Genomic DNA, 21,751 nt, shown 5'->3' on the forward strand with positions numbered 1-21,751 from the left:
TAGAAACTCTTTCTTTTCAAATATTTAAATTTATTTTTACTTTTTTTTTTTTTTAAATCAGAAACTCTTTCTTTAACAAAACTATAGAGAAGGCCAATGCATCATAAACCACTCCTCTCCCCTGGGGGCCTAAGACACTTCAACCACACCTCTGTGTCTCCCGGGGATACTGATTAAGAATGCACACCTAGGCCCATGGATCTTTACTGAACACCAGGGCTTAGGATCTCCAGTACTTTGGGAGATTTTTTAGAGGAAGTTTTTATAATTAGAAGTGTCTTAACAGTGTTTTCGGTAAGCAAAATCTGTTCCTTATTATAGTCACAGAAAACAAAAACTCTTGAAAAATTAATAGTGACTGTGGTTATTTTGGACCTGCAGGTGGAACAGGAATTGAAAAGTATGTATCCTGCTGTGCTCAGAGAAGCAATGGGCTGGGAGAGGAAGGAAGCCCAGGCAGAGAACAGGCAGTGGAGACTTTAGAGCCAGCTCCTGCCAGTAGAAGCGGGTGTGGGTGAGGAGCCGGCCCCAACTGGAAGACTGTCCAGTGGGGTTTATGGGCAGGAAGGCTTCATTTACACTCACAGCATGGGAAGTCAGCCATGTCTGAATGGGGAGGGGCGGGGCAGGGGGCAATTCTGTAGTTTGGATTGATAATATTCCCAGGGGATTTTTTCCTAAAGCCTCAGACCAAGCTGTCCCCTAAAAGGCTGTGACAAGGACTCCTCATGAAGCAGCACACACTGCTTACTGGGTCAGCACTCATGGCTCCGTTTGCTCATCTCCACTGCCCTGCCAAGAGTCATCTCTGTTGGGGTGACCAAAATAGCCTAGATAAGATCATCACTGAGCAAAACCGAGGAGGCAGTGAGGGTTTCCTTTATTCCAACTGCCCTTTCAGCACCTTTTTCTCTACAGGGTACACCCATTCATGCAAACCAGGAGCAAACATCGAAGCAGGCCATTAACAGATTCTCTCTAACGCCTGGCTACTCCGTGTGTGGTAAGACCAGCAGCCTCACCTGTACCTTATGGAAATGCAGAGCCTCAGATCCTTCCTCTACCGACCAAATCAGAGTCTGGCTTCAATGAGGCCCCAGGTGATGTGCGTGCACAATAAAGTCTGAGCAGCATGGCTCTAAAGTAGCAGTTCTTAGCCTTGGCTATACTTTAGTCACCTGAGGAGCTTTTATAAACCCTGATGCCCAGCTCTCACCCCAGACCAATTAAATCAAACTTTCTGGGGACAGAACCCAGACATCAGTTAATTTTAAGCTCTCCAGGTGACTCCAACGTACAGCTGAGCTGGGAATCACTTTCTGAAGTTTGAGGGATGAAGCGTCTGCACCTCCAAAAACTGTTTACATTTTCCTGTAGGACCCTAGAATACTGAAAAGACTTCAGAATTTAAACAAATTCATCTCAACTGGTGGAATCTGAGAGGAGACACTATAATGGGGAGAAAAAATTACAGGACAAGAGAGCAGGAACCCCTCGTATCAAAGCAAGCAAGCAAGCATGTGCTTTCTAATTGAAGAGTCAGCTGACTTCATTAAGTAACCCAAAAAATGGAGCAACACAAATCCTGTTCTAGTTTATCCATGAGAAAAATAACTTACCCATTCCAAGTATACTTCCAGAGCAAGTTACTGTAATAAAAACACAAGCATTTAAAATAAAATTTATTCATTTATGTATTTAAGATAGTGAAGATTTAACTGAAGAAAGAATAGAAGAAAGTGAACCAAAAATGAACAGGAATGAACTTGGGTGATAAGAGAAGATAATACTAGCAGCATGACCTGGGCAAGTCACTTCACTGTGCCTTAATTTATCTGAAAAGCATAAGAATAAGAACGCCAAGCTTGGTTGAGTGCAATGGCTCCCACCTGTAACCCCAGCACTTTGGGAGGCCCAGGTGGGCAGATCCCCTGAGGTCAGGAATTTGAGAACAGCCTGGTCAACATGGTGAGACCCTGTCTCTACCAAAAAATACAAAAATTAGCTGGGCGTTGTCGTGTGCATCTGTAATCCTAGCTACTCAGGAGGCTGAAGCAGGAGAATCACGTGAACTCAGGAGGTGGAGGTTGCAGTTTGCTGAGAGTGCCCCATTGCACCCCAGCCTGGGCGACAGAGTGAGACTCTATCTCAAAAGAAAAAACAAACAAGAAAGAATGCCAATCTCATAGGTTTGTTATAAGGACTGAGCTAATATACGTAAACCCGTTAGAATAATGCCTGGCACATAGCACACAATAAATATTGGTCGTTGTCCTTTACAATATTGTCCTGATTATCAGAGTGAGGCATCACTGATATTGCAAACAAACAAAACCGAAAAACATCTTCCAAATGTACGGCTTTTACCAGGGACACTGAGCAAAGGAGGATTTCCTAACTTGAGTCTAGATACCTAATGTTACTAAGCTGAAATGGCTGCAGACTTGAGTTGGCATCCCATCAAAGAGCTTGAGTTCTAACTCACAAGGACTTCTGGTGGCTAACCAGCCTTCAGAGGAATGACTCTCTAAGGGTGAAATTGTGGGCACGGAGCAGGAGAAAGAACAAGACTTCCATCACTCATTTAGCTGTATAATCTTTGGCGCATAAATTCATTGATTCATTCTTTTTAAAATTTAAAATATATCAGGCAACAGTTATGTGCTACATACTGGAAGTCAAATAGATAATACTTTATCAGGAGAAGCAACATGCATTCAATTCACAGTAACATGTTGCAGTGCAGATAGGGTGCTGGGGGGTTCATAAAGGAGGGAGAGAGAGGATCAACTCAGCTTATGAGAATTGGAGAAGCCTTCACAGCAAGGAAAATTGGGGCTGGAAGAGTTTTCTTGGTGTGTGGAGGGGTGGAATTTTGGTCAAACAGAAGAGCACTGCAGTAGCTCAGAAACATGATCTAGCATAGGAGGTGTGTGCAGTAGCAGCAAGCATGTGTGAATGATGCCAGATGCCTAGACTAGAGAGGAGCGTCCTCTCAGGACAGATGTTGTGGAATGAGCCTAAAATTTCTCTGTTTAGGTCAGGGACAGTGGCTCATGCCTGTAATACCAGCTCTTTGGGAGGCCAAGGTGAAAGGATTGCTGGAGCTCAGGAGTTTGAGACCAGTTTGGACAACATAGCAAGACATTGTCTCTACAAAAAGTTTTTAAAAATTAGCCTATAGTCTGATAGGTGCATGCCTATAGTCTCAGCTACTTGGGAGGCTGAGGCGGGAGGATCGTGCAAACCCAGGAGATCAAGGCTGCAGTGAGCTGTGATTGTGCCACTGAACTGTAGCTTGAGTGACAAAGCAAGACCCTGTCTCGATAAAAAACAAGCAAAAAAAATTTCTCTGTCCAGTATGGGAGACACTTAAGTGCTACTGAACACATGGCTAGCTTGAACTAAATGTGCTTTAAGTACAAAAGACACACCAGATTTCAAAGACGGTATGAAAAAATATAAAATATCTATTAATTTTTATATTGATTAGATGTTGAAATGATAATATTTTGGATATACTGGGTTAACTAAAATATATTATGAAATTAATTTCACCTCTATCTTTTTACTTATTTAATATGGCTACACGAAAATTAAATTTTTCATACGTGACTCATTAAATTTCTATTGAACAGTGCAGGTATAGACAGACAGGGGACAGATTATAAGGGACTTTGAACACCGTGCTCAGAGGATTGAATGTTATCTTATGGGGAAATGGAAAGATTTTGAAGATCTGGAAGCATAAAAGTAACACAATTGGACCAGTGTCCTGGAATGACAACTCTGGTAACAGTACGGAGGCCGGAGTGAGGATAGGGAGACGGGACTGGTGCAGTAGTCTAGGGGAGAGGTGGTGAGGGCCTGAGGCATAGCAGTAGCTGTGGGAATGAAGAGAAGAAGGCGGATTTAGGAACCATCATGAAAGTGACCAGGACAAGGATTTGAGACTACTTAGATATGGAGGGAGATGGAAGTTGACTCCAGAGTTTTTAGCTAGTGTACCTGAAACAAGGACGATGGGAGGAAGATCAGAAAAAGCAGAGGATCAGGAGTTCCTTTTGGCCCTGAGGGGTTTGAAATGCATGGGCACCTCCAGCTGGAAGTATCAAATTTGAATATGGATTTAGGGGTTAGGAGAAGAGAAGAGTTGTAGATAGAGATTTGGGGGCCTCTGACTTTCAGTTTTCTCATAAAGTGGAGATAATAAAATCTGTTGAGCCCACAACATAACATATTTTGAGCATTGAATGAGATATATAATATGAAACCACTCGATAAATTATAAAATATTATGCAGATATAATGCAGAATTGTTACTGAGCGGTAGACTTATCTTCCTAAGAGCTCATCCTTACTCCAGAAACCTATTCCTGTCCCTTCCCATAGGACTATGCCTTGGGCCAACTTGTCCTGTGGACCAAATAATGGAAAACCAAAGAATCAGAGCATGACAGCCAGGGACAATGAGAATACCCCCTTGGGAGGAACTGGCCTCCTTCCATCACCAAGGGCCATCTGAACCTCTTGTCACCAGCATATCATTGGAAATTCTAGATTCTGGCTATCAGTAAAGGTTTGTGAGCCAATATTTATTCTTTTTTTTTTCTGTGTCCACCTGAAAAATTCTAGGGCTTCATCATCTCTTTTCTTCCAGGAATATATGAAAAATATATGACTGTGCCCTGGGCAAGGTAGCAGAAGGTGCTGGAACACAGAGCGGGAGAATTGCTAATGTTTTCCTGCCAGCTCTGGTGAGATGGCAGTTGCTGACAGCCATGTTTTGTGATCACAGACTGTCTGCCCACTCATATTTCCAAGCCTGGCTTGTGATTTGTAAATTCATTTTTTCTAATCCTCTAACTTTTCCTCAGTCATAATTCTCAGTCTGTGCAAATAAAAGTTAAAGTCTTCTAATTTCCAACATCCCAGGATGTCTACATTATCAAGAAGACTATGTTAAAAATTGATCCCTAAATCTTAAAGCAGAAAATCATCTTAAATTTGCTTCACTAGTTAAGCAGCAAGTATCTATTCCTTTTTAGGAAGGAGGAGAGTGGAACGGAGAAGATAATCTCTAAATTAAATAATAACAAAGCATCGCAATTTCAAAGAAGCTTGGGTTCTTCCACAGCCAGAATCTGCCTGGACTGTGTAGAAATTTTATGCCTTCAGCTAGGCATGGTGGCTCACGCCTGTAATCCCAAAACTTTGGGAGGCCAAGGCAGGTGGATCACCTGAGGTCAGGAGTTCAAGACAAGCCTGGCCAATATGGTGAAACCCCGTCTCTACAAAATTACAAAAATTAGCTGGGCATTATGGCGGATGCCGGTAATCGAAGCTACTTGGGAAGCTGAGGTGGGAGAATTGCTTGAACCTGGGAAGTGGAGGTTGCAGTGAGCTGAGATTCTGCCATTGCACTCCAGCCTAGGTGACAGAGTGAGATGCTATCAGAAAAAAAAAAAAAAAAATTCATGCCCTCTGTGTTCTTCCTATATAGCAAATAAGTTTGATTGCTTTGATTCTTAATTCACAGATCTGAATTCAGGGTTACTTTTTGATAAACTCATAACTTGCTTTACCTGAATATATTTTTTCTGGACAGAAAGTAAGCTTCAATCCTGTTTCAGCAACTGGTGAGACCATCACAGTGTATACATCCCCACAGGGTATCTCAGCGACATCACAGAAACTGCGGCCAGCACTTGGGGTGCATGTGAAAATGCCTTTGGAGCCATAGAGGTCAGTGCTGTAATTGGCAGAGCCCCTGGAGGCTTGCCAGTAGATTCGGATGCCGTTAGGGCCCAACCTATATAATTTCACCCCCAAAGGGCAGCAGGCACCTAGGCAATAAAAATAAACAAATGCAAAATCACTTGTTTTATTCCACCGTCATCCAAACATGGTCTTAATCACTGCAGGGAAAAAATGTAAGTGAACTATTCTAAATAACAGGATTAATTACTGGTTAGGTCAGAGCAAGATTTAAAGGAGTACTCAAGTTCTTTCCATAGTGGGCCATATAATCAGAAATGCATGGGTGGCCGGACACGATGGCTCATCTCTATGATCCCAGCACTTTGGGAGGCCAAGGCAGGAGGATCACTTAAGTCTAGGAATTTGAGACCAGCCTGGGCAACATAGGGAGACCCTGATTCTACAAAAAACAAAAACAAAAACAAACAAACAAAAACCAGCCAGTTGTGGTGGTGCACACCTGTGGTCCCAGCTACTTGGGAGGATGAGGCAGGAGGATGGCTTGAGCCCAGGAGTTCAAGGCTGCAGTAGCTATGATTGTGCCACAGCACTCACTCCAGCCCAGGTGACCAAGTGAGATCCTGTCTCAAAAAATAGGAAGGTAGGAAGGAAGGAAGGAAGGAAAGGGAGGGAAGGAGGGAGAGAAAGGAAGAAGGAAAAGGCATAAAGAAAGAAAAGAAGAAAAAGAGAGAGAGCGAAAGAAAAAGAAAGAAAGAAAGAAAGAAATCCATGTGTGAAGGTGGTGTGTGGTATGAATTTTTAATATAGAACAATGGTGAGTCAGAAAGGTCCACAAATTGGCATGTACATATTGTACATGACTCAAACTGTGAGTCAAAGGTACAGCATCCTTGTCAAGATCTCTCATAGTGCCCTAGTTTCATTTGATTTTTGTGGGATTAAACTTAAATATAATTAACTGCATTTAGCCCTAATTGAAAAAAAAAAAACAATTTTGCTGAGCTGAGTAGCATGACACCTTGGGTGCAGCCATTTATACAACATGCCAGTGACCAAGTTTGCTGGTTCACACTTCATCCATTGTAGTTGATTTGTATTTTTATCCTATTCTAAATACCTTGAGCAAGCCACACATTAGGTGCCAATAAGGGCACCAAACGGATTCCTTAGTAACTAAGTTAAAGATCCTATTGCATAATTTAAAAAAGTTATTATAATCAGGCTTACTTGATTTATTACCTAAAGAATAAGCAATAGGCCATATTCTGAGAACTGGCTCTCAAGGTAAGAACTTAGGCAGTAAATCCGATACAAGATAATGGTCAAAAGAAATACACCCCAGCTGACATATGTGTAGCATGTTCTGAATGTTTTCACATTATGACTTATTTTGATTCTCAAAATGACTTCAAAGGATACATTAGGAAAATATTACTGTTCCTGTCTTTTCAACGAGGAGACAGAATCAGGGAAGATTAGGCAACACAGCTTATAAAAATCCATGTTGGCCGGGCATGGCGGCTCACATCTGTAATCCCAGAACTTTGGGAGGCCAAGGAGGGTGGATCATGAGGTCAGGAGTTCAAGACCAGCTTGGCCAAGATGGTGAAACCCTGTCTGTACTAAAAATACCAAAAAATTAGCCAGGCACAGTGGCAGGTGCCTGTAATCCCAGCTACTTGGGAGGCTGAGGCAGGAGAATTGCTTGAACCCAGAGGGTGGAGGTTACAGTGAGCCAAGATCACACCACTGCTCTCCAGTCTGGGTGACAAAGTGAGAATCCGTCTCAAATCAATCAAACAAACAAACAAAAACCAAAAAAACCATGAAGCCCTGTCTAATTTTGATTCCCCGTTAAGACTCTACTACCTCTGGGATGCCAACATTATATTCCAGCTCTTGCATCTCATGCCCCAGGCAGGTGTAACTGGTCATTGTACTCTTTCTCCTTAAGCCTGAGAAGCATCCTCACAAGTTTTTTCAAAACCATGCTACAAGTAGCCACTTCAGTGGTTTAGAATCATGCAAGAGAAATCTCATTTGGTAACCTTGCACTGCTTTTACCTTCCCCTGCTATTCCCTAATGGTTTTGGTCTTTGTGAAGAACGAGGTACAATACTGTCAGTAGACAGATGTCTTTGCTCTCTTTGCCTGCTGAAATAAGAAACCATTGAAGGAGCTGAAGAAGCTTAGAAAAGAGAGGTAGTAGCATAACAATAATGAGAAGAAAAAAATGCAAACAAAAAAAAAATGTGTGCTCTAATGCTTTCAGTAAACTCTGCGAGGCTGAGTTACTCTGTGTTGCAGGTAGCTGTGCCATCTAAAGATACATGGTCCCTTCAGAAAAAACAAACATGAACATTGTTACCAGGGGAATTAATTCACCAACTACCAACAGAAGCCTCTGAAGCTTTGAGGTTCTAAGTCAAAGGGAAAACTATAACCACTTTAGAAGGTTATCTGAGTTTGTAAGTCAAACTAGGTAGAGATGCAGCATCTTTTTAAATGAGGAGGACAGGCTGGATTTACAATAGTCAAGTGGCTAATGATACTCTAGAGCTAGAATTCACTTACTAGAGAAATAACTTTGGAAGGAGCAATCTGCAGCCAACCCGGTGGCACTAATTGCTTTTAATGTCACCGTGTAATTGATGCCACATGTAATGCATCCCAGGAGGCAGTGGTTTTGATGAGTGTGACACTTAGACTGTCCAGTGTGTGACTCCAGAACGACAACATGGGTTTGAGCCACTGTCCCGATAGTCCAGCTCACATTGATCACTGACTGGGTGATCTGAGTCACTGTCAGACCAGTTGGACAGCAAGGCGCTGAAACGAGATAAAAGAAAAAGAACTGGAGATGTTTTTCCCTCGAAGATTATCCGTGAGAAATGACAAGGAATGGTATGTTGCCTGTGTTTCACTCAATATCCTACATTCCCCAAACTTTCCATTTCCTTTTGTTCATTTCCTCTGATGCGTCATGTGACATTCACTGTGTAGAGCGGGCGCTTTCCCCATGAATTCACTGCACCTGGTTGTTGAAAGTTTCCACCATGTTTTTTTTTTCAGAATAAGAAAGAAATCCTTTGTTGCCCCCATGTTCACCAATTCTGATTGCAAATTTCAAAGCAACGGTTGCATTCGCTCCTCCCAATAGAACATTTTGTAGCATTAGCAATTACATAGAATTTGCCTTTCTTGAAAATTTCATAGGACATCACCAATATAAAGGCTTGATTTCTTAGCTGCCTACAATGCCACAGTCATCTTGATTATTCAGGGACCCATTACCCAGAATATAGGATACCTAACCTCTTCATGTACGCAGTATTTTGTATGGTCTCTATCCTACTGCTGCTTTCTTTGTTTAGGTATTTCAACTTTTACAGTCCAAAATGCTATATATCACTATATATAAGAAAAAAAAAAGTGATGTCCAAAGGCTTGAAGTGATTTGCCACGTTTCATTCACACACAATGCTATGATGTAATAATAGTTTTCTTTTATGGAGCTCTTGCTATGCATCAGACACTATGCTGAGTGCAAAGCAGCATTAGTCAATTTAATACTCATAACCACCCTATGAGGCCATTATCTCCCCGTTACCTATCAGGAAACTGAAAGTCAGAAAGCATTTTCTAAAGACAAAAATTTGAAAGGGCTGAGCCAAAGAAGTAACAACCCAGCTTAGGTGGCTACTCATTTGTTAGCTGGTTTGATAGGTTATGTCTTAGGGGAATATGAACCCAAATAAATGTTTTGAGGAATGCATAAGTATTCCTTCTCTGATGCCAGTGAATGGATGTACTAATCTTGAGGATATTTTTACAGAACCCGTAAAATATTGAAAATTTTATTTTCTATGACCGGGACTCTTTGACATGTCTCTGAGTTGAATGTATTTCTATTGCAGTGAGGGTAGATTAAATAAGGAAGTTCACATCTTGAAACACTTCCTAAGGACCCCACCAAAGTCAACATTCAGGCTGGTGGTTGCTACATACCCGTTTCCAGAGGCACACTGTAGCTGGGTAGGCTCCGTCCTGCCTGTGTTTCAGCCACAGCAGTGACAGAGAACACTGAGCCGCAGGGCAAGCCCCCCATGGTGCAGGACTCTCCCATGCTGCTGCACTGATACTGTCCTTTCTCCCCCTGGGCAGTCACCGTGTAAGTAGCGTCATCATTAGTGGATCGCCAGTGTACGTTAATCATGGAGAATGCATCCCTTGACACATTTTTTATTTCAGGACTGCAAGGAGCTAAGAGATTTTAGAGTATTAATTGAAACAGCATGAGTCAAAAATATCACACGTGCCATTTGGTCTAAAACTGATTTACCCCCCAATGAGATCATCATAGTTTTCAACCATGCCATGTATGCAGGCCAAAATCATAGTGCCTATGTGTGGAAAACTGTTGACATGAACATAGGACATTGGGTTCATACAGTATTGAACTAGCTGGAAAATGTTTAAGAGCATTGTGAACTCCAAAAGTGAAAGTAAATAAGATACACATCTAAAAACCTTCATGGTGTGAGTACAGGCAGGCTTCTTAAAGATAGGAGGAACCGAATGGCTGCGGTAATCATTGGCAAAACCTTCCACTCACCCCACCGTCTCCTCTTTTGTTTTCGTTTTTTTCCACTTTCCTCTTCTGCCTTCTCCTCTGCCTCTCCTTCATACAACAGGGGGTCTATTGGTCCCCACAAATACTGATTAACAGCATTTAACTTTTTTTTTTTTGAGACGGAGTTTCGCTCTTGTTACCCAGGCTGGAGTGCAATGGCGCGATCTCGGCTCACCGCAACCTCCGCCTCCAGGGTTCAGGCAATTCTCCTGCCTCAGCCTCCTGAGTAGCATGTGCCACCATGCCCAGCTACTTTTTCTTTGTATTTTTAGTAGAGACGGGGTTTCACCATATTGACCAGGATGGTCTCGATCTCTTGACCTCGTGATCCACCCGCCTCGGCCTCCCAAAGTGCTGGGATTACAGGCTTGAGCCACCGCGCCCGGCCGCATTTAACTTTTTTATTGGTCTCACTGAATGCCCATCCTGAGGCTCACAGCTGGGGTGAATCATTCAGACACCAGTGAGTGGGATGCTAGCTGTGCCTTACCTGTGGTTATGAACTGAGGAGTACATGACATATTGCTGCCTCGGACTTCACTGAAGGAATACACAGTGATGTTGTACTTGGTGTCACACTCTAGAGCTGAAAGGGTGCATGCAGGAGCAGTGTCGTTGCACTCAACCACATTGTACCCATCGACAGCCTTGGTTTCATAGAGCTCGGCACCACGGACAGGAGACCAGACAATCTCAACTCTGTCACTGGACACCAACACCGGGTTTATGTCACTAGGGCAACAGGGAGCTGAAAGCAGGAGCAGAGGGAAAATGGCGGTCCCATCAAGAGCAATGCAGCCAGGAGGACACTGAGTCCTGACCTCCCAAGCCCGCAGCCTCTGCCACTGCCCTCCCTAATGTCTACAGTGACCCCTTACGGGTCTGTCCAGGTCTAGTCTTGGCCTATATGCCACTGCATAGAGGGTAAATCCTCAGCATGACATTCAAGGCCATCACGAGCTGTAAGGTTCAGCTGTGCTCCCTGACTTTCCACCACACCAGACTCCTCAATTCCCCATGCCACGTGCACCCTCATTGTCTATGCAGAGAAGATTGCTGGAAAGCCTTGCCCCTCTTTTGCCTGGCAAAATGTTATGTAGTCTAACTTCTCAGATTCTGTCAGCCTTTCTAGACACTAAATCAAATAAAGCTAGGGGGTGGGGATCATAGTTATATATGTAATTTTTTGTTTGTTTATTTTTAAAGAGACAGGGTCTTGCTCTGTCACTCAGGATGGAGTGCAGTGGTGTGATCTCAGCTTACGGCAACCTCCGCTTCCCAGGGTTCAGGTCATTTTCATGCCTTAGCCTCCCACATAGCTGGAATTACAGGTGCATGCCACCATGACTGGCTAATTTTTGTATTTTTTGCAGAGACAGAGTTTCTCCGTGTTGCCCAGGCTGGTCTCAACTCCTGACCTCAAGTGATCTGCCTGCCTTGACTTACCAAAGTGTTGGGATTACAGGCATGAGCCACTGTGCCCACCGTATATAGGTGGGTCTTAAGAGACTCTAAAAGAACCCCATTGGCAAATGTCTGATTCAGTTTGGAGTTTCCCTGGGATGCTGTTGCCTACATACATTCCCATTCATTCTTCAAAATCCAGTTCAAGGCCATTCTGGAGGGCCCTCCTGTGTTAGGATCTTGTCAATAGCCTCTTATTCCAAATTCTGAAAAAGCCAATGATTTAGATCCCCTGTCCTGGCAAAATTGACTGTAATTCAGCTAGACTTTTATATAATTATATTTGAGTATTCTTCTTTGTAATGCAGTTATTCAATTTTAAATCACTCCACTCATTCTTCAAAACCTGAGCATCTCCCATATGCTGATCACACTATTATAAGTACTGAGGATGAAGAGATAAATAAAATAAGACATAATTCCTGCCTTGTACAAGATGCAAGCCTAGGCTGTGTGTGGTGGCTCACGCCTGTGGTCCCAGCACTTTGGGAGGCCAAGCCAGGCAGATCACAAGATCAGGAGATTGAGACTATCCTGGCTAACAAAGTGAAACCCCAACTCTACTAAAAATGTAAAAAATTAGCCAGGTGTGGTGGCACATGCCTGTAGTCACAGCTACTTGGGAGGCTGAGGCAGGAGAATTGCTTGAATCTGGGAGGCAGAGGTTGCACTGAGGCAGGAGAATTGCTTGGTTGAGGCAAGAGATTGCACTCAACCAGGAGACAGAGGTTGCAGTGAGCCGAGATAGCACCACTGCACTCCAGCCTGGGTGACAGAGTGAGACACTCTCTCAAAAAAAAAAAAAAAAAAAGCAAGCCTAGTGGAGGAGAATAATAGCAACAGCAATTGCGATGCGAATAAAAATATTTGCATCACACTATATCACATACAAGACCTTTTCACATTCATGTTCTCATGATGTGTCCCATTTTGCAGTAGAGAATACTAAGGAACTAGCAAGGTGGATGGACATCATTGTCCCCACTGAAGGAATGAATTCGTGGTCAAGTTAGGGTGTAAACCCAGGTGTCCTATTCCAAAGCCCTCCATACCATGTAGCATCGTGGCCACTGTATGTCTGTCTTGGTCTCAGGGGAAAAGCGACCTCCTGAAACAGAGGCACTGCCTCCTCTTTGGCCGCAGCACATGCTAGAACACTCACTGAGTACACCTTAGTGGATTTTCTCAGAGCAAGACTGAACAACTACATTTCTTCTCCTCTTTTCACTCCTAAACCTTGCATTCTTGTCATGCTTGGGTCCACAAAGCCAAAATTCCCTACTCTGGAAAGAATGTGAGATAAGAGATTACTTTCTGTAGTTGGCCCTAGAATGACTACCAGGTGGTAGGTCAGTTAGTGCAATAGGTGATCCATTCTGCTGCTGAGGTTAGTGATCTCAGAACTCCCTTGACAAGCATCACATGGGACTTACCTGTGGTATAATTGAATATGTCACCCAAAGGACTTTGCCCTGCCTTATTATAGGCAAAAACACTAATAAAATACGTGAAGCCACACTCAGATAAGAAATTGCACTGAGTGAGAGATGTGTTGCAGTGGACTTCCAAGCCATCATCACTCTTCACAAAGGCCACATAGTAGTCACCCAGATCTACATCGGACCAAGTCACAGACAGGTGGCCAGGGGGCTCTTCTTGGATCATCACTCTTCCAGGTGCACAAGCAACTAGGAAATGATCAATAATAAGCAATCATGAGACTGCTTCAGGAGATTTTCTCTGCATCTTTGCAATTATCCAAGATTTCACTACAACCCAAATCAGCAACTCTGAGCTTTGTGACAGATTGAATGTGATACACAAAATGCAAAACTGTGCACTGGAAGCATAGAACATTTCTTTATAGGAACAAAGGCTACGTTACAGGCCCCAAACCACTACAACAAATTTCAACGACCGGTCACATTCTCTTGTTAAATGAAATATAGTTTGAAATAATGGGTCATCAGAGATTCATATTCATCTTAAGGCATGAATATTTTCATTGTTAGATTATTTGTTGAAATATTTGACTCAACCAGAGATGAAACTAGTCTGGCTTGAGTAGAATAATGAATATCCCAGAAGTATATGTTTTAAAGATTAAAATATAGACATCATTTATTGTGTTTTATATTAATATTTTCTCTAATTCTTCCAGCAACTATTATCATCTTACAATTGAGAAAACTGAGGCTTGTAGAGGTTGGTAAGTTGTCCGAGATCACATAAGTAGGAAGGAATGGAATGAGGTCTTTCTAGGAGTTTATATGTAAAGTCTCCATGGCATGGAAAGTTTTTTTTTAAGAAAACTATTTTTTAAATTAATTAATTTATTTATTTTGAGACAGAGTCGCACTCAGTTGCCCAGACTGGAGTGTAGTGGCATGATCTCAGCTCCCTGTAACTTCCACCTCTGGCTGAGGTGATTCTCCTGCCTCAGCCTTCTGAGTAGCTGGGACTAGGGGTGTGCACCACCATGCCTAACTAATTTTTGTACTTTTAGTAGAGACAGGTTTTCACCATGTTGGCCAGGCTGGTCTCGAACTCCTGACCTCAAGTGATCCTCCCACCTGTCCTCCCAAAGTGCTGGGATTACATGAGTAAGTCAATGTGCCCAGCCTAAATGTTTTTTTTAAATTAATTAATTATTATCATTTTTTAAGTTGAGACAAGGTCTGGCTCTATCACCCAGGCTGGAATGCAGTGGTACGATCTCGGCTCATTGCAACCTCTGCCCCCCAGGCTAAGGTGATCCACCACCTCAGCCTCCTGAGTGGCTGGGACTACAGGTGCATGCCACCATACCTGGCTAATTTTTGTATTTTTTGTAGAGATGAGGTCTAGCCATGTTGCCCAGGCTGGTCTCAAACTCCTGGACTCAAGCACTCCACCTGCCTCGGCCTTTCAAAGTGTTGGGATTACAGGCATGAGCCACTGTGTGCATCCTGGAAAGTTCTAACTGCAGCCTCTCATGCACTGGATGACAGAATACATTCATATGCCCATTACATCCTCCAGGGAGCATCTTAAGCATAGAGTTAACATACTAGATGCTGTGAATAAGGAACCAATCAAATAGTATGTATAACTCAGTACAAATCCAGGAGATGTCCTAAAATTTATCTCACACAATAAATGCTAGGCTATGTCAAAAACAGGCATGGATTAATTCGGTTAATATTGGCTGTTTCTCTGTGTTAAGGCAATATCTCATTTATTCACATAATGCCTCATTTATTGATGGAACAAAATCTTCTGAAAGAATGAATTCAAATAAAGTTGGTTTATTCAAGTGCTAAGCTTCAAAAATTTTAGTCTTCTCTAGTGGAAATCTTCCCAAAATATATTACATATTTCTAGGCCCCAGGAAACACATAGTACTTTGTAAACATAGTTCTTTTGTTGATAAGTCAAGGTCATCCCCATGATCATGACTGTGTTATACACAAGCTGCGTTAGAACCTCCTGGACCCATAAGTGTGAAGGACTACTTCAATGGCACTTAACCCTGACTGCATGGTAGAATCAACTGGGGAGCTTTTACAAACCATTCGTATCCAGATTCTATTCCCAGCAACTCCAATTGGTCTTAAGTGGGACCTGGGTATAGGGATTTTATAAAAGCTCCCCAGATGCTCTTTTTTTTTTTTTTTTTTTTGAGACGGAGTTTCGCTCTTGTTACCCAGGCTGGACTGCAATGGCGCGATCTCGGCTCACCGCAACCTCCGCTTCCTGGATTCAGGCAATTCTCCTGCCTCAGCCTCCTGAGTAGCTGGGATTACAGGCACGCGCCACCATGCCCAGCTAGAAAACTCAATTTGAACTTTTTTTTTTTTTTTTTTGAGACGGAGTTTCGCTCGTTACCCAGGCTGGAGTGCAATGGCGCAATCTTGGCTCACCGCAACCTCCGCCTCCTGGGTTCAGGCAATTCTCCTGCCTCAGCCTCCCAAGTAGCTGGGATTACAGGCACGCGCCACCATGCCCAGCTATTTTTTTTGTATTTTTAGTAGAGACGGGGTTTCACCATGTTGACCAGGACGGTCTTGATCTCTTGACCTTGTGATCCACTCGCCTCGGCCTCCCAAAGTGCTGGGATTACAGGCGTGAGCCACTGCGCCCGGCCTTCCCCAGATGCTCTTAATGTGCATCCAAGATTAAAAAACACTGCACGGTTCTCCCCTACATTAAATGCCTAACTGCCTAATTCAGAACGGCTATGCTTTTGAAAGTGTTTTTTTCTCTCTTCCCCCACTCTCAGCTATGCTGTCCTCATAATCACTTCTAATGTACCATCCACATTAAATTATAGTTATCAAAAGAGAAGCCAAATCATTAAGTTTGTTGTGATTGACCTTAATCTAATATAACTATAAGAAAGTTCGGGCCTGAGAGAATAGCTGTATTTTTTTTTTTTTTCCTGTGGAATGGAGCTTATGAGTTTAGTGACGGCTCCTTTTCTTCCTGCTGAGAAGCTTTTTAAACTTAGAATGACATAACTGACTGTTGAATAAAGTAGACATTATTGTAATTGCCGACATGTTCTTTGGCTTTAAGCATTGAAATTAGGCAAACTTGAGCAGCTTGAATCCCATCTCTACTGCTTATTATCAGTGTGCCCTTGGGAAAATTACGTAACTTCTCTGAGCTTCAATTTTCTTGTCTAAAAAAGAAGATAATAGAATCTACCTCACTAAGTAAGATATAACTGAAATAATATAGTGCCAGAGACACAGTAGGTCTTTATTAAGTGCTAGTTTCATTAAGTGTTAGTTTCCATCCTCAAAACACATAGATATTTCTAAATAGAGGAGTCAACCTCCACATGTGTATGTTGTTATCTCTCTGATAAGAATGAAAATGGGGCCAGGAGAGGTGGCTTACGCCTGTAGTCCCAGCACTTTGGGAGGCCGAGGGGGGGCAGATTATGAGGTCAAGATTTCGAGACCATCCTGGCCAATATGGTGAAACCCCGACTCTACTAAAAATACAAAAATTAGCTGGGTGTTGTGGCATGCCCCTGTAGCCCCAGCTACTTGGGAGGCTGAGGCAGGAGAATCGCTTGAACCCGGGATGGGGAAGTTGCAGTGAGCCAAGATTGCGCCACTGCTCTCCAGCCTGGCGACAGAGCAAGACTCTGTCTCAAAAAAAGAAAAAAAAAAAAAAAAAAAAGGAAAAATATCTAAACACATATTGAGAACTAGAAATATCCTATCTTTATCTGAAAAAAATGGCAACTCCCACCAAACCTAGGTCATGAGACATGATGTAAAGAAGAGGCAGTTATCTGCATGAACAGTCAAACCAGATGTTAGAATTTTCACAGCTTTACAAAGAAAAAAGAAAAAACTATTAATGAAAGATCTGGAATAGAAACCCAGGCCTTCTAATTTTCCAAAAAGTGCTTGTTGCAGTGCACAATATCTTGCTTCACTATCAATATTATTCAAATTCATGAGAATGCCCAACTCAATGCTTTCATTTAGACCAGGCTTTCATTTTCATTTTTTCCAGAGTGTTCAGGAACATTGTCAGTGAATGGCTCCCTTACAGCAGTCACTGCTGCAAGCCCTACAGCAATCTCATTCTTGCTTACATACCAGTTTTCAGGGTCACTGCTGAAGATGATTTGTTAGATCCAGCATCATTGCTTGCTAAAACTGAAATCAGGTATTCAGTTCCACACTGGAGGGAAGAGATGGTGCAGGAGCTCAAAGTTGTACTGCAGGTCAGCTCTGAAGAGTCACTCAAAGCCATCACAGTATAATTGAAAGCTCCTTCTGCTGGTGCCCATGAAAAAGATGCCTTCAGAGCCCCACTATCGAAAGAGACTTGAATGTTGGCAGGGGCCCGAGGACCTACATTTTTGAGAAACAATTAAGATTTTGTAGTAACCTTACAAACGAAGTAAGAGTTGGCATTACAATGTTGCAGAGCCTGGAGAACAAGGTACCCAAGAGTTGGATAATTACAAGTGTTTAAAGTACAAAATTGGGATTTAGGATGATGCCTGGGAACTGGTCATACGTCTCCTACTAAGCAAACCCATAATAAGTTGTGTGACCTTGACCATATTAACGCTTTTTGTTATTTTTTTCTCATATATAAATAGATTTAATAAGATCAATGCCTAACACCTATAGGTGCTAAAAAGCATATTTTGAATAAATTAATATACTATTTAGTAAGTAGTTAAAATAATTACATGAGGCTGGGTGAGGTGGCTCATGCCCACAATCCCAGCTCTTTGGGAGGCTGAGGCGGGTGGATCACAAGGTCAGGAGTTGGAGACCAGCCTGGCCAATATGGTGAAACCCTGTCTCTACTAAAAATACAAAAATTAGTTGGGCGTGGTGGTGTGCACCTGTAATCCCAGTTACTTGGGAGGCTGAGGCAGGAGAATTGCTTGAACCCAGGAGCAAAGGTTGCAGTGGGCTTAGATCATGCCACTGCACTCCAGCCTGGGTGACACAGCGAAACTCCGTCTCTAAATCAATCAATCAATCAATCAGTAAACAAAACAAAAAAAGCCTCACCATATAACAGCTACATACCAGCTACCAGGAGATGTTAAAAAAAAAAGAAAGAAAAAAATAATTAAATAAAATTATAAATGGGAAGGACTAAACGGGCCACGTGGGCATGTTATTACTGATATGTCAAATATTTTCCATCCATCATCCAAAGGAAAGAAGGAAGGTATCAAGTGTGACACTCACATATTAAGGCAGTCTTTTAGTGTCTCCTAAACACTTAACCCCATATTCTTGAAAATATGGCTTCCTTTCTTAACAGCTACCACATTTAAAAAGCATAAGGAGGGGCCGGGCGTGGTGGCTCAAGCCTGTAATCCCAGCACTTTGGGAGGCCGAGGCGGGTGGATCACAAGGTCGAGAGATCGAGACCAACCTGGTCAACATGGTGAAACCCCGTCTCTACTAAAAATACAAAACATTAGCTGGGCATGGTGGTGCATGCCTGTAATCCCAGCTACTCAGGAGGCTGAGGCAGGAGAATTGCCTGAACCCAGGAGTCGGAGGCTGCGGTGAGCCGAGATTGTGCCATTGCACTCCAGCCTGGGTAACAAGAGTGAAACTCCGTCTCAAAAAAAAAAAAAAAAAAGCATAAGGAGGTGTCCTGGCCTGAGGAGAGGAGAAATTGGTCTCGGTTCCTTGGAATCTGTGCTGTAATAACGCCCACCCAGCAGCCCTTAGGAAACTGCTCAGACAGTCTGTGAGCAGAGACCAGCATCCTCTGGACACATCTGGATAAACAGGGAAGGCCTCTTTGAGGACATGAAGACCTAACTCATTCTCTGTAAGCCAGGAACCTGCCATGTGCTTCCTGTGGGCCAGCTTGACGGGCCCCTTCCCGCTCCATGGTCAGCTTGTCTGCAAAGGCAGGATTGCTTTAGGGAAGTGCTGAGCCCAAGGCTGGTAGGGATAACGTGCAGTGTTTTAGGGCAACTTGCTTTTCCCACAGTGGGCATGGGAGAGAACTAAGACAAACAGGCTTTTAGGGGTTGACTTGGGTTCCCTCCAAAGTCATATGTTGAAGTTCTTCCCTCCAGTACCCTCAGAATGTAGCCTTGTTTGGAAATAGGGGTCATAGCAGATGTAATCAGTTAAGATGAGGTCATTAGTGTGGGACCTAATCCAATATGGCTGATTTCCTTATAAAAAGAAGAAATTTGGACACAGATAAACACGTATAGGGGAAATTCCATGTGAATGTGAAGATAGCCATCTACAAGCCAAGGGGAGAGGCCTGGAACAGATTCTTCCTTACATTCCCCAGAAGGAACCAACCTAGCCAACACCTTGATTTCAGACCTCATGGCCTCCAGAACCATAAAACCAAACATTTCTATTGCTCAAGCCAGCCAGTGTGTGGTTCCAGCAGCCCTAGGAAACTAATCCAGAGGTGAAATCTACACTCTGTAAAGCTTTGTAGAACATGGAGAAACCTATGAAGGTGAAGTCTTTCCGAAACAAGTTATTATGTGGGATGCTCTCTCAGTCCCCTAGCCTGATGAAGATGCTCCCTCCTGTGCCTTGCTGTGTCTGCAGCCTTCCGGCAAAGCACTGGTCAGGTGGAACTGGAAACGCTGACTCACTGCTGGTCTCTCCTTTGACATAATTCGTTCTTTGAATGGAGGGATCATGCTGTATTTGCTTTTGTATTCCCATCAGCTAACCTATGCCCAGCACACAGTGGGCCCTAAAGAAATGTGGAAAGAAAAAAGCAGTGTGAAAGGGAAAGGAAAGGGAAGAATGGGAAGGGAAGATAAGGGAAGAAAGAGAGCAAGCCAGCTTAGGAAAAGGTCAAGGGAGACTGACCTGTCGCAGACATCCTGACTCATCACAGACATCCTGACTCATCCAAGCCTGTCATGAATCACCTCAGGGCTATGATTATACTACCTCCCTAGGGAAATAGTATAATAGGCAAACCCCTTTCTTCTCCCTACCCCATAGACTATGGGACTTCCATACCTCTCCAAACGTAGCGAACATTGGAGAGAACATTTCTGGCTTCTTTCCATCCCTTCCTGAGTCCTCCCCAATCTGGTTGGTGAGAGTCTCCTATCTATTAAGGTTACATTGCCAGTGGATGGCTTACTCTGCCTCAAGAAAAGAAAAAAACACCTCTCTCTCTCTCTCTCTCTCTCTCTCTCACTCTCTCTCATTCTCTTGGCTCACTCCAGCAGCTCGATTTGGACCTCCAGTTGTAATGCTGCAGGGTCCTCTGCTTGGGGGACCCCTGGGTGGGACGGTGAGAGAATGCACACCAAGCTCCAGCTATTCCCCACAGCGGGAGGAGCAGTAGTGGGAAGCCCTGTGCTGGCTTCAGACCCAAGCTAAGACCTTTGGGAAACAGATCTGAATAACACGAATTCGCTGCAGCATCAAGCACTGTGCCTGCAGAAACCTTGCTGTGCTTGCTGCTGTATCTGCAGAACAATCCCAGCTCAAAGTTGGCACACACTCACTCGATATCTGCTGAATAAATGAATTCCTATTTGGCCCAGTTCTTATACTTACTTATATTGGCCTGAACCCAGAAAGGGACAAGGGGTGATGGGCAAACCTAAAAAGAATTATCTTCTTCTGTGCGATGTCAAATGTGAATGCTGAAATTGAGTTGGATATTCGAGGGTGGTGCCATGCTGTGTGCATTCTGAGTAGCATTTCTTTATCCATGCAGGAAGCATTTAAACTACCAAGGAGAAATAGACAAGGCACTATAAATAACTTCATAATAAATTTAAATAGCTGCTGCCAGCTGCTCTGCACTTGTCATGTAACACTGCTCTTGATGGCTGCAAAGCACAGCCCCCCTCATTAATCAAAAGTAAGACTGAGGATGGGCTGAGTTCTTACTTGTTCTCTGATTGCAGGTGGAGTCGTCCCCAGGGATTCCGTTGGCATTCCATGCATAGGCCTTTATGGTGTAAAGAGTCCCGGCTTCTAAACTGGTGAATGTCAAGGAGGTGTTTGTAGTATTCTCTTTCCATATACTCCCCAAGCCATTGGCTCGCATAATAGACACAGAGAATCCAATTGCCATGTATACAGCTTCCCACTGCACAAGAATGGAGTCTGAACTTGGAGAGCTTACTTCTAGAATTGGTGCAGCCAACACTAAAAACAAAAACAAAAACACAAACACATGCATTTGTGTTACCAATGTCCAATAGAGGAGAATTCAAATTTAGAAGTAAGTGAATTGCAGTTGGCTATCCATATTATACAATAGTTATTTGCTTTATAAGAGGATTCACAACAGAGTTTCATTAAATAATTGCTATTTAAGTGTAGCAATTATATAAATGACTTGGCAGAGGAATGGGAAACAGAGAAACTCTAAATATCTTTTAACTTGAAGTTGGTCAGAAATTAGATAAAACAGTCCTATAATCATAATATAAAT

General features: G+C 43.0%; 1 protein-coding gene across 1 annotated transcript in view; it reads right to left on the reverse strand.

Annotated features, from left to right (window-relative positions):
• The window catches only part of FNDC7 (fibronectin type III domain containing 7), a 30,463-nt gene that overhangs the window by 3,410 nt on the left and 5,302 nt on the right, over positions 1–21,751 (reverse strand). Inside the window, exons 4-11 of the mRNA XM_003933387.2 lie at positions 21,202–21,462; positions 17,419–17,676; positions 13,252–13,506; positions 10,845–11,102; positions 9,730–9,984; positions 8,296–8,550; positions 5,586–5,846; positions 1,620–1,649 (exon numbers count right to left, since the gene is read on the reverse strand). Of these exons, the coding sequence (XP_003933436.2) occupies positions 1,620–1,649; positions 5,586–5,846; positions 8,296–8,550; positions 9,730–9,984; positions 10,845–11,102; positions 13,252–13,506; positions 17,419–17,676; positions 21,202–21,462 (1,833 nt within the window). The remainder of the gene's footprint in view (positions 1–1,619; positions 1,650–5,585; positions 5,847–8,295; positions 8,551–9,729; positions 9,985–10,844; positions 11,103–13,251; positions 13,507–17,418; positions 17,677–21,201; positions 21,463–21,751) is intronic.

The sequence above is a fragment of the Saimiri boliviensis genome, chromosome 11 (genome assembly GCF_048565385.1).
Source record: "Saimiri boliviensis isolate mSaiBol1 chromosome 11, mSaiBol1.pri, whole genome shotgun sequence".
NCBI classification, from domain to species: Eukaryota; Metazoa; Chordata; class Mammalia; order Primates; family Cebidae; genus Saimiri; species Saimiri boliviensis.